The sequence below is a fragment of the Nyctereutes procyonoides genome, unplaced genomic scaffold (assembly GCF_905146905.1).
Source record: "Nyctereutes procyonoides isolate TBG_1078 unplaced genomic scaffold, NYPRO_anot_genome, whole genome shotgun sequence".
NCBI classification, from domain to species: domain Eukaryota; kingdom Metazoa; phylum Chordata; class Mammalia; order Carnivora; family Canidae; genus Nyctereutes; species Nyctereutes procyonoides.
The window spans coordinates 64,023,623-64,037,976 of NW_026575140.1; the positions used below are offsets into that span (position 1 = coordinate 64,023,623).

Here is a 14,354-nt window from a genome sequence, read left to right on the forward strand (position 1 = left end):
GAGCATCTGCCTTTGGCTTAGGTCATGATCCTGGTGTTGTGGGATGGAGTCCCGCATTGGGCTCCCCTTGAGGAGCCTGGTTCTCCTTCTGCCTATGTCTCTGCCTCTCTCTCTATGTCTCTCATGAATAAATAAATAAAATCTTTAAAACAAACAAACAAACAAAAAAACAAAATTAAAAGCTTTTTCACAGCAAAGGAAATCATCAGCAAAAGGAAATCTCATCGGCAACCCACCGATGAGAGAAGATATTTGCAAATGATCTAATAAAGGGTTAATATTCAAAATATATAAAGAAGTTATACAACTCAACATAAAAAAAAATCTGATTAAAAAATGGGCAGAGGACCTGAATAGACATTTTTTCAGACAGACATAAAGCTGGGAAACAGACATGGAAATATGCTCAATATCACTAATCATCAAGCAAATGCCAAAGAAACAAACAAAGCCCCCCCAAAACAAAACACAAAATCCAAACATGATGAGACATCACCTCACACTAGTCAGGATGGCTAGTATTAAAAGGATGAGAAATAATAAGGATGGCGAGGATGTGAAGAAACAGGAACCCTTGTCACTGTTGGTAGGAATGTAAACTGATACAGCCACTGTGGAAGACAGCATGGAATTTCCTCAAAATATTAAAAACAGAAATACCATATGACCCTCTAATTCTACTACTGGGTGTTGACCCAAGGAAAAAGAAAAGACTAATTCAAAAACATATATGCACCCCTATGTTTTTGGAAGCATTATTTGCAATTGCCAAGATATGGAAGCAACCTAAGTCTCTGTCAATAGATTAAATGGATAAATGTGTAGGATGTGTGTGTTTGTGTGTGTGTGTGTGTGTGTGTATGCATGTGCAATGGAATATTATTCAGCCATAGAAAATAATGTGCTCTTGCCATTTGTGACAACATTAACTGACCTAAATATAGAGGCTGCTTTTAGGTAAACAGGCTTGAGAAATGGAATGGAACAGAAAGGACCATAGTGACCACTGGCTGACTACACACAGGCCTTTCAGGCAGTCTACCTCAAAACATCCATAGGCTCTAGCTAACTAATAGGCTACTTACAACCAGGCACAGTTACCAAAAAAGAGAGAATTACATATGCTACCATACCTCCTTACCTTCCCTCTTTAAAAGTGGCCCTCACCGACTGCTTCCTAGTAGACAGCCTCCCCTCTGCTGTTCTGCCCACCACTCCCTTGCAGTGTATTCAATAAATTTCTACTTCCTTTGTTCTGCCTCGGGTGAATTCTTTCACCTCCCCTGCTACTGGCTTCCAGCCAATCATCGCCCTATTTAGAGGCCCCCATCTGATTGAGAGACATTCCCGTTGGGCACCACACTACAGTATTTGTCAGTAAATGAAATAAGTCAGAGAACAACAAATACCATAGGATTTCATTTATATGTGGAATCTAAAAACCAAAACAAATTAGAAAAGAGACCAAAAAAAAAAAAACCAACCAAACAAACAAAAAACCCCTTGATGCTTAAGTACACAGACCAAACTGGTGGTTGCCATCAGGGGTGTGGGTTGGAGGATTGGTAAAGTAGATAAAGAGGATAAAGTAGTACAGAATTCCAATATAAAATAAATAAGTCACAGAGATGAAAAAATACAACAGGGAATGTAGCCAAAAATATTATAAAAACATTTTATGGTGACTTAAATTAATTATACTTATTATGTGAATACTGAGTAATGTAGTAATGTATAGGATTGTCAAACTAATATGTCATACACTTGAAATTAATATAAGATTGTATGCTTTACTTCAATAAAAAATTAATAATAAAAGAAAAATATCAATGGTCACTATTTCCAGTCTACAGTCTTACAATATGATTTCTTAGTTATCCAAATCATGGCGCCAATTAGCTTGCACATCAATGCACAGCACAAAACTGAAGTCTAATATATAGGAGATAGTCATACTGTTTTCTTATTCTAGAGAAGTCTACCTACCAATGCATTTATTCATTAATTCAACAAATATTATAGAGTGTTTATTATGTGTTAAGCATGTTCTACAAGTTTTGAGAATATAATGATAAGCTAAAGCAGGCATGGTCCCTCCCCCTAGGAAGTGTAGTAACTAGTGGGTGAGAGGACATCTACCAGGTACAAAATACAGATGTGTTCATCTGTCAGCTATATGTGTAGACTTGCCAATTTATGACCTGTAAGATAGAGTTTGAAGTTTTACTCTGTACCCAGTATATATTTAACTTTAGAGGTCATTATTTACCTTAGTTATTCCAAAGAGTAAAAGCAGTCAAAATATCTTTTCTATCTCATTCTTTTGACTTTTATAAATATTGAGGAACATTTTGAAAATGTGTGGACTTTTTGTGTAAGGCAGATCTTCAACATTTGTTCTCCTGTATTTAAACAGGTGTATCTCAAAGGACAGCAACTATGGGAAATGACAAACCTATGTTTACCTCTCAGTCAAGTCAGGCTCTACATGTACTCTCTTGGGGTGCAAATAAACGTTTATGTCACAATTGCTATCTTTCAGACTGGGTGGATCTACTCCTATTACCTTAGAGAATGACAGGATCAAAAAAAAATACAGTGTCTCACACATGACAGGACATTAGGTCAAGGCAAGGCCATAGACAGGAGGAGGAGGAAGCCAGAGAACACTTACTGGTAAGTGGTTGGGCTGACATTGATGCGCCGAGGGTGACTTCCTGATTCGAATTTGCTTGCCAGAGTGACATTATTTCCAAACAGGCAATATCGTGGCATTCTCACCCCAACAACTCCAGCGAGCACAGAACCCGAGTGAATGCCTATCCTCATCTAAAAAAGAAAGAAAAATGGAAGGGATATACTTATGCTTTCTTTTGGTATGCAATTATTTTAGTGAAAGGTAATTATGTAAGCCACTGAACTTGGATCTCCTCAAAGACAAGAACTGTGTCTTGGTCATTTTTGTGAGCCTGATATCTGGACCATTAAAGTGGCAATGAACATGAATACTGTGGAATAAATGAATAAATTAACTAAAAGGAAAAATAATGTTTAATTTGCTGAGTAAATCCCATTCTAGGTCAAATTGCTTTTCATTTGTACATAATATATCCTAATACATAAAAAATGTATTATTCTCCCTCTAGTTATTTTTACATATAGCCATATTATTCCCTTCATGGAATTAAGCACAATTATAAATTAAATACTTATATTTCTATTTATTTTGTTTAAATGTTGGATTGTCCTATGAGAGAAGGATCCATATCTATTTCCTTGCTGCTGAATATTCAGTACTTAGTACTGTACCTAGAGCAAAGCAGGCCATTCACAGTAAGTGATAAATGTTGATAAACTGTCAAAATTCTTCTTGAACATTATATTAAAATGGAGTTATAGAGAATTTAACCCTTGAGTCAGTCAAGAAGCGTTTATTGAAAATCCTAAAAAATAAATTAAGTTATGTATATTTTACACTCCATGAATCTTATAAATATTAGTCTGGCCCATACCTTGAAGCAATTCTCAATATGCAGTTGACATACACTTAAATGTGTTTATGGCAATGAAGTTGCTTCTACATGGTCTGCACCAAAATAACCGAAGCTAATGTTGACCAAGTAAGAAGTGATGTTCTAGGTGAATGTGGGAGAGAGGGAAGAGATCTGACCCCTAAATGCCTCCTACATAAGTGTCATCCCTTCACTACCACATCTGCTTTTGCCCTTGTAGTTGTAAAGACAAAAAGTCATTCTGTGACTAACCTTTGTCATAGGACTGGAGAGTTCAGTACTTATCAACTATTAATAATACAGGCTGAAACCAAGGTGATCTAGCTGCAACTCTTAGTAACCTCTTCATGTACTTTAAAAAAAATGATTCTAACATTTATTTGAAAATCCAACATGCTAGGGAAGAATCAAGGTACATTTGAAAAAAAAGTGTATTTTTCCTATTAGTATAAACATATCTAATAAGTGCACAGATATCATAATACTGTGTGTAGACAGAGAGACTAACAGAAGAGATAGCACAGCAAGACTTCCATGCATACATAGGTGATTGATATATGATAGAGTTGGCACTTCTGATTAATGAGAAAAAAATGGCATTTCCATTAGTTGCTCTGGATCAACCATGTATTCATGTTGAAAAAAAAAATCCAAGTAGATTAAAGATCTTAATGTAGAAGGCACAACTTTACAGCTTTAAAAATAACTGTTTTTTAAAAAAGATTTTATTTATTTATTCATGAGAGACACACACAGAGAGAGAGACAGAGATACAGGCAGAGGGAGAAGCAGTCTCCATGCAGGGAACCCAATGTGGGGGACTCGATCCTGGGACTCCAGGATCATGTCCTGGGCTGAAGGCAGGCACTAAACCTCTGAGCTACCTAGGGATGCCCGAAACAATAGTTTTAATTAGGATAAAGGCCAATGTATAGTATCAGTAGTACTCTAAAATGCAGAAACCCTAAAAAGTATAATTTTATTAGTCTCTTAGTAACAGTCTCTAGGTGAGTGGTCCGGGTTGTCAGGAAAGGTCTGTTTGGCAGAGACCAGTTCCGTGTCATCATGTTCTTTCTCATGTCTTGTCACCTATTATTTGTTGGGAAACCTGAAGCTCAATCAGGAGCACCCTCGCGTGCTAACTCATGTTGGGGCAAGATACACCCTTCTCATCCAGGGGAAGGGTCATGACATTACCTTTTCAGGTGATCATCATTCCTTTGGGTAGATCCAGATTTACATCTGCTATCATTTTCCTTCTGTCTACAAGAGTTTCTTAAACATTTTCTGTACCGTAGGTCCACCGAAGATGAATTCTTTCAGCTTTAGTTGAAAAAGTTTTTATTTTGCCTTCCTCTCTGACCAATATTTTCACTGGGTATAGAATTCTAGGTTGATCTTTTTTTGTTTTCTTTCCTTTCCATCCTTTAGTCCTATTGCTTCATTGTCTCCTCCTTTGCATTATTTCCTATGAGAACACTGCTGCCATGCTTATCTTAGTTCTTTCATGTGTAATAGATCTTTTTTCTTCTGGCTTCTTTAAGTTTTAATATTTTTGCTAGTTTTGCAAACTTTAGCTATGATTTCTCTTGATGTTGTTTTCTTCATGTTTCTTATATTTGGGGTTTGTTTAGTATTTTGCATGATCAAATTTGGAAGAATTTCAGCTATTACTTCTTTGAATATTTTTTCTATCCACACTTCTTTCTCAGAGATTCCAAATATATGTATATCAGGATATTGGAAGTATTTCCATGGTTGAACAATTTATTCATTTAAAATATTTTTTTTGGGGGGGGCAGCCTGGGTGTTTCAGCAGTTTAGCGCTGCCTTTAGCCCAGTGTGTGATTCTGGAGTCCCGGGATTGAGTCTCACACCAGGCTCCCTGCATGGAGCCTGCTTCTCCCTCTGACTGTGTCTCTGTTCCCCCCCGCCCCACCCTGTGTCTCTCATGAATAAATAAACAAAATCTTTAAAATATATATATGTTTTTTTTCTGTTTATTTTGGATAACTTCTATTGTAATGTCTTCAAATTCACTAATATCTTCTTTTGTAATATCTAATCATTTGTTAATGTCATCCAGTGCATGTTTCATCTCAGGCATTGTGAATTTCATTTCTAGAAGTTCAATTTACCAATTTTTTCTTTTTCAGATATCAAATTACCTTTTGACACATGGAATATAGTTAAAATAACTGTTTTAATACTCTTGTCTGCTAATTCTATACCCTATTAGTCTATTTCAGTTTTGATTGGTCTTTCTCATCATTATGGGTCATATTTTTCAGCTTTACAGCATGCTACTAATTTTTGGTTGCATGTTAGGTATCATAAATTTGACTTTGTTGATGCTGGATTTTTTTTTATATTCTTTTTTTAAGATTTTATTTTATTTGAGAAAGAGAGCATGAGTGGTAGGGAGGGATAGAGGGGGAAGGAGAAGCAGACTCCCCATGGAGCAGGGAGCCAGACATGGGCTCATTCCCAGGACCCTGAGATCATGACCTAAGCAAAAGGATGAGTCACGGAGGTGCCCCTATTTTTTTTTTATATTCTTATAAATATTCTTGAGTTCTATCTACATATATAGTCAAGTTACTTGAAAATATTTTTTTTTCAAGTCTTGCTTTTCAAGATTTCTGGGCAAGTCCTGAGCAGTATTTCATGTAGGGCTAGTTATTCCCCACTACTGAGGCAAGAACACTCTTGAGTACTGTACCCAGTACCTATGATTTTATGAGGTTCTCCAGTCTTTCTGATGGCAACTGTTGTTTTTTTTTGTTTTTTGTTTTTTGGTTTTTTTTTTTTTCAGGTCCTGTGTGAGTGCCAGGAACTTTTTCCTCTAGTCCTTCCAGGTGTTTTTCCCTTTTGGGCTCAGGTAATCTTCTCACATATAGACGATAATCAGTGCTTTGCAAAACACATAGGAGGCCCCTTGCTAGATTTCTGGTGGTCTCTATGCAACTTCCTCCTTGCTAGTACTCTGCCTGTGACCTCTTGCTTCTCTGATCTCCCCAGACTCTCACCTTCATCTCTTCCACTCCAGGAGTTTGTTGGATGCCTCTGGTTTGCTCCTCCTCACACCATAGCCTGGGTGTTCCCAAAGCAATATACCAGGGAAATCATATGTTTCATCTTACTTGTTTCCTATCCCTCAGGAATCACTATTTTCTATTGCCTAGTGGCCAGTGTCATAAAAGCTGTTATACTGTATTTTTTCTCCAGATTTTTAACGTTTAAGCTAGGAGCATAAATCCAGTCTCTGTTTTTCCATATTAAGTGGAAGCATAAATGAGATAATAGTTTTTTAAAGAAATCTAACTTTCTGAAAAATGTAGGCCTGTTTCTGATGAGTGATTGTCTATTTGGGTTTAAAAAAAGGTAAAAAAAAAAAAGAGTGACTAATAATAGTCCTTTTAATCAAGATAATTATAAACTACCTTTCTCTAAAATTATGAAAGCATTTTACAATATTATTATATTTCTTTAGATTTCTTTTTTCTTTTATAAGGCTTATTTATATTAAAATCCTTGTGTAATGCAGGCTTGCCTGAAAAACACCCAGACCTCAGTTACGAAGATTATCAGTTTGGGCCTATGATCACTGTACTGCTCCCTTTAAGCAGGCGGAAAAAGAAGTGAATATTACATCGATACAACTCACAGCATCTTTATTCTGTGCTTTTTGTTTGAGAAAAAGACAAACCCCACACCAATTATATAGAAGGTTTATAGACTTTCACCACTGCCTCCTTTTCAAAAGGCCTCAGGGTTTTTAAAAACGAAATTATCGAAATGAGAATTATTATAAACTGAAAAATGCTCATGATTAAAACCCTGATATCCCTGATGGGGGGTGGATGGAGAAATGGTCATTAAAAAAAAAAAAAAAACATTATCTCTTAGATGGCCACTTAAAACATGCACAAAAATATCAACAACCACACAAAAAGCACAAATTTGTTGTCATTGTCTCTACTGTATAGTGAAATGAAACTAAGAGTATTATTTAATCTTGGAAGTAAGGAGATACCATGAGGAACTTACAAATCGAGTCATCAGACTATTTTCTTTGAATTTCTTTTGACAACTTATTAAGATTCCCCAAGAATTATTGCCTATATAAGGAAGTAAATGACTGCCTCACTCAGAATATATCAAGAACATCTAGCACTTAGACAGAATAGATACATTTAATTCTCAATGAGGAATTTAGATTCACTTTGGCAAGATTTAACATTATTTAATTAATTTAACCAATCAGTAACATTTGTATCCATCTGCCTAGTATGTCCTAACTAAAGAAGGCTGCTTCATAGTAAACTAGTAGTTGTTAACTAGGGACGTTTATGACCTTCAGTGAACATATGGCAATGTCTTGAGACATTTTTTATCTTAATAACTGGGATGAAGAGCTGCTACTGGCACCTATTCAGTCAAGCTAGAGATGTCCAGGATAGCTTCCCCAAAACAAAACGTTTTCTAGTCCAAAGTAGACTAGAAACCCTGCAGAGTCTGAGAAACCCTGCACTAAACACACTTCTGGCAACCTATAGATATTTAGTAGACCAACATACACACAAAATAATAAATTCTTCAATCAGATCAAAGCTTTGATGCATAACAGTAGACATTGCTTTTTAGAGAACATTTATAGAAAAAAAAATAGTTTCTGACCTAGGGATTTATAGAAAAACACAGTAACTTTTGAATCCATCCTGAGGTTAGGATATTTGTTACCAATCTCCTATACCTATATGAAATGTGTGAAATACTATAAAATTCTGGGAAACATCTAAGTCCCCAATTATCAAAAGACGCAGTTATTTTCATAATACTGTACTAATTATTCATTAGCTGAAGCACACAAACAACTGCATTTTTAGATAACATTTCTCCCACGACTCCTAAAAATAGAAGGCTTATACAGTTCAACCTCAGTTAGCCAAAAATCTCCCTGGTTTAGTCAAGAAAGAATCTTTGGGTTGAGAGGGCAGCACAAATTCATTAGTCCTGCTCATTTCACAAATAAACTCAAGTCCAGAGGAGCACAATGAAAAAGAGCAATTGTCCACAGTAAGCACTTACAAAAATCTCAGTTCCCTTCCCATACCTCATGGTACCCATTGCACAGCTATGGTGTCAAGGACAATGCTACAGACCCATGTGTAATTCATTAAATAGATTTAGCAATTCCCCAATGTCCAAATCAAACCGAAACCATGATTAACATGAGTAACGAGCTGACATAACAAGTTATTAAACAAATGCCAGTTTGCGTTGAAGTAGTCCAAGCTGAGCAAGGCAGAATTTCTAAATTAAAATAGAAGGCCAAGGATCCCTGGGTGGTTCAGTGGTTTAGCCCCTGCCTTCAGCCCAGGGCCTGATCCTGGAGTCCCAGGATCGAGTCCCACGTCGGGCTCCCTGCATGGAGCCTACTTCTCCCTCTGCCTGTGTCTCTGCCTACCTCTCTCTCTCTCTCTCTCTCTCTCTCTCTCTCTCTGTCTCTCATGAATACATAAATAAAATCTTAAAAAAAATAGGTCTACAGCAGAAAAAACAAGACAGACTTTTAGTAGAAAAAGCCAGTTAGCGATTTACTAATGTTTGCATTTAAGTATTATTCTTAGATTCATGTAGTTAAGATTTTAAGCTGTTAAAAACAGTTAATTAACTGTTTTAATAGGACACTAATATCATAATTCACATTATTAGGAAACAGGGAGGAAAAACAAGTACTTCATTCATCCTTCTACCAGTATTAACATGCACTCTAAGTTTTTTCATAAGATATTCCTTTCACTAATAAAATGAAATAATTGAAATCTATCTTCACATTTTTGTCTTGTTATTTTATTAATAGCCATTATCTCCTTGACAAAAAAAAATCAATTAATGCTTTAAATTCTAATTTTAAGAGTTCAAGATTCTCAGGCAGAATATAATAAACTCATAATAACTTATATAGTTTTTCTTAAAATTTCTCCTTATTTCCCCTATGCACAAGAAAACAGGGAGAAATAATCTCTGTAGATATGTGACATTTTTCTATCAGGGGACTGAGCCTCCAACTGATGGTGTCAAAATGTCACATTCTCAAGTAGCATGCTTGGACAAATAGTATTTTGGGCAAAATGTCTTACTGTGTTTACTTTAAACATTACAGAGGTATCATTTATAGATAAATTTCAATTTATAGGAAATATTTGACAAAAAATGGTTCTCATCATGGTATGGTAATATATAATTTCAGACACAAGAAATACAGTTACTTCTATAAGATAAAATGGTGAAATTTTAAATAATTGGTACTTTAGAGTTAGGGAAGAAAGTGAATTTGTGATCTTGTTTACATTTTTTGAATGGGGAAGGATAAGACTTTACAAAAAATTATTAGGAGGGCATGCCTGAAATCCTAAAACAGATACCCCTGAAAACGTTATCAGAGACTGCAGAGAAGAGACAGTAATATGGCTCAGCTTCCCTGCCACCTTCTTACAGGGCACTGACCATTGTGTATGTGATTATTTAAATATGCTGGATCCCTAATAAAAGATTTACATTTGACTGAACCTGTAGGAGTGTTAACATTAAGGTCCGTGTTGAATCTGAAAATTACCTTTGTGCAGAAAAAAAAAATGCTCCAAGAATTGTTTTCCAAAGGGAGAAATTGATTTAAAGCAATTGACATACTTAAGCTAAATGTACATATATTTAGGAATAACCAACATATAATTTAGCAGTTAAAAAACATGCCATTTTGTGCCAGAAATAGGGAGAGTTGATATATCATCTAACACAGTGCTATCCTTTAAACACATAGAGAATTATTCATTATAATAAAGATTAATAGAATTAAAAAAGTATTTTAAAAATTTAAGAAAGTGTTACTACTTTCTAACAGCATTTCATTTTCATTCTCATATCCAGAAAATAATTTGAAACCTTTTTATTTTTATTTAAGATTTTGTTTATTTATTCATGGGAGACAGAGAGGCAGAGACACAGGCAGAGGGAGAAGCAGGATCCCCGTGAGGAACCTGATACAGGACTCAATCCCAGGACCCGGGGATCATGACCTGAGCTGAAGACAGACACTCAACCACTGAGCCACCCAGGTGCCCCTAGAAACCTTTTTCTTAGGAAACATCTAATCTTTGGCTATCTAACAAGGGATGCTAAGGAAACACTTACCCTACTGATCATATCCATAATATTAATCAAATCATTGTACTACATCTTTACTGTTTAATTGCACAGATTGAAATTTATTTCTAATATCATAAAAGTATTCCTTGTTAATGGATTCATTTTTAACCAACAAAGTCTGTTAATTGTTAAAACTTCAAAGCTCTTAGAAGCTTCTATTTTAAGACTACCACTTAAAAAATATTGCTACTAATTCTCTCTATTAACTGATGAAAATCATCTGTCAAAATGTAGATCTTAATAGATAATCTGGAGCAAATTTCTAGTCTAAAAGAAACTTGACAATATTGTGAATTTAAAAAAATGATTTAAAGAAAGCTTAAACATGTAGAAATGGGATAAAGGGATTTAGTAAAGAATTCTAATAGTAAGGAATATGTGTTTATCATTTTATAAATTAATCCATCTAAACTATAAAAATTTATATTTGTTTTTATGTATTTGTATTTTTAATATTTTATCTATTTATTTATCTTATTCTCAAGACCAAGGACCCAAGTCAACCAATAGGATTACTTTGCTTTCAGCAAAAATATTCCAAAGGTTGAGTCCTTTTAATAATAACCTGGGAAAGGCACAATTTCAAATAGAAAATAACTCCTGTTTTTTCATCCCTCAAAGGAATGCGAGATGTTTAAGATGTTTGTCCTTCACCCACTCATTCCTTATCTTTCTTTCCCTTTATACCACTCTCTTCTAAAGATTATTATGTAACAATTCAGCCCCAAACACCTGCTAGGCATTGTGGAAGACAAGAAGGACAGAATGACTTTATTCACTTCATGGAACCTGATATCTTACAAAGTTAAGGAAAGATAGAAATATTATCTAAGAAAAAATACACACATGGTCAACAAATATCACCTTCAAGATTTTAGATATTAAAGATGAATGGATAAAGAAGATGTGGTTTATGTATACAATGGAATATTACTCAGCCATTAGAAACGACAAATACCCACCATTTGCTTCAACTTGGATGGAACTGGAGGGTATTATGCTGAGTGAAGTAAGTCAATCGGAGAAGGACAAACAGTGTATGTTCTCATTCACTTGGGGAATATAAACAATAGTGAAAGGGAATATAAGGGAAGGGAGAAGAAATGTGTGGGAAATATCAGAAAGGGAGACAGAACATAAAGACTCCTAACTCTGGGAAACGAACTGGGGTGGTGGAGGGGGAGGAGGGCGGGGGGTGGGGGTGAATGGGTGACGGGCACTGAGGGGGACACTTGACGGGATGAGCACTGGGTGTTATTCTGTATGTTGGTAAATTGAACACCAATAAAAATTAATTTATTTTAAAAAAATAATAAAATAAAATTACCATTTTGCAAAAACTAAAAATAAAATTTGCAAATATATGATTTTCCACTTAGATACTACTTAAAACAAAGTTCCTCTATGAGAATATGGCATATATTATATTATGATGTCCATGTTTACCACTGACAAATTTCTTCAGGGAAAATTTAGTTCATTTCATGGCTCAGAAGTTCTCTATCTCATAATGCACATGATGTGTATGTAAAAAAACTTTAATGAGTTTGATTATTAAACAGGAATAATTATCCTTTTTTGCAAGCCATACCTTTTCTTGTCTACAAGAATTAATGACATAGGGCAGCCCGGGTGGTGACTCAGTGGTTTAGCGCTGCCTTCAGCCCAGGGCCTGATCCTAGAGACCCAGAATCGAACCCCTCGTCAGGCTCCCTGCATGGAACCTGCTTCTCCCTCTGCCTGTGTCTCTGCCTCTCTCTCTCTCTCTCTCTCTCTCTCTGTCTCTTATGAATAAATAAATAAAGTCTTAAAAAAAAAAAGAATTAATGACATAGACATGTTTACCCCCTCAGGTAAAAGTAAAGTAACAAACTCCTGAGTTACAAGGTGTAACTCTTGGTACACATCAGAATCAACTGGGGAGCTTTAAATTTTTTTTTTAATTTATGATAGTCACAGAGAGAGAGAGAGAGGCAGAGAGAGAAGCAGGCTTCATGCACCCAGAGCCTGACGTGGGATTCGATCCCGGGTCTCCAGGATCGCACCCTGGGCCAAAGGCAGGCACTAAACCACTGCACCACCCAGGGATCCCAACTGGGAAGCTTTAAAACTGCTACTTTGGTTCTCACTTTCACAGATTTGATTTAAGGAGTCTGGAATGAGATGTGGGCATTGAGACTTGCAGCTCTCTCTCGAGTTTCTAATGTGCATCCAAAGTTGAGAACCACAAGTGTAGAACATCATTTTAAGTTTCACAGATACATTAACAAATTATCAATACTGCAGGAGCCAAGATGTTGCAACAGCCTACTCTTTCCCAGCAAATGGTATTAGCCAGCGCTGTGAAAATATGTAATTACTGTCATATTCATACACATATACATAATACCTTTCAATTTTTAGAAGGAAACTCACTATTCCATCTTGCTTCCAGAAAATAACATTCCTGTGTATCGCTTGAAGACTTTTGAAAACAATAAAAATATATGTTTAATTAAAACATTAGCAAACTGGGGGACACCTGGTTAGCTCAGTCAGTCAAGCCTCTGCCTTCAACTCAGGTCATATTGGGATCCTGGGATGGAGCACTGCCTCCAGATCCCTGCTCAGAGGGCAGTCTGCTTTCCTCTCTCCCTGTGCTCCTCCCCCTACTCATGCTGTCTCTCTTTCAAATAAATAAATAAAATCTTTAAAAAAATTAGCAAATAGGGTAGAACTGTAAATATTCCTCAGACTTAATGCATTTTGGTTGGTTGGAGACAAAGATTTCTTTCAGACATCAGAACATCTGTTTTTGGATGGGTGGTGACCCAGGCTCATATATAGCATTTTATAGCACATCCCATGGCTAGAGGCAATAGGATTAGAAAAAGAAACTATCTCATCTTGGAATGTTGGTCATTAGGGGAGTCCTAGCATAAGCATGGCAGCTAGGATGGAGAGCACTGTAGGTTTATGGGTGCTGAAAGGAGTGCTGTCTCTTTGGAAGTTTCATGCTGGGAATCTGATCCATCACTTAACTTTTGCTAGATGATCCTGGGTAAATTACTTATCTAAATCTTGTCCTCTATAATATAGAGATAATGCATCAGCTTAGGTGGGTATGTAAGAAGTCTTCACTCATATCCAATAGGAAACATTAGGACTTAACTTGTACTGGTGAAATATTTTTAAAATTTTCTCATAGTGCAAGGGCTAGGGAATTTCCTGGGTCACAGACCTTATTCCACCATATGGAAACTAAAACAAAAAGGGTAAATGGCCTGCTAAAGAATAGAGCAGTGAGGATTAGACTCCAAATGGAAACACAATTCTTATGGTTCCTACTGAATCACATCTTGGTACTCTTTTTTTTTCATCATTACAACAGATGAAAATGCACAATGATACTTTATATAAACCTCTATAAAATCTGCTTAAATAGCTAAGCATTATCAAAGGAATATAACAAGGGAAAGTGTTTTCTGAAAATTTTTTTAAAAATATTTTGCAAACTAACAGAAAGCTACAATAAAATTGAAATAAACAATGCAATTGTCTTAACTAAGCTTAAGGAGACGTACCATTAAATGCAATGTGCTCTCTTGGAACAGAAAAATAACAGTAGGAGAAAATTGAGGATATCCAAAT

General features: G+C 35.8%; 1 protein-coding gene across 2 annotated transcripts in view; it reads right to left on the reverse strand.

Moving 5' to 3' along the window:
• The window catches only part of GUCY1A2 (guanylate cyclase 1 soluble subunit alpha 2), a 334,359-nt gene that overhangs the window by 54,543 nt on the left and 265,462 nt on the right, over positions 1-14,354 (reverse strand). For both annotated transcript variants that reach the window (XM_055306204.1, XM_055306205.1), the window contains exon 7: positions 2,675-2,829. In XM_055306204.1, coding sequence (XP_055162179.1) covers positions 2,675-2,829 — 155 coding nt within the window. The remainder of the gene's footprint in view (positions 1-2,674; positions 2,830-14,354) is intronic.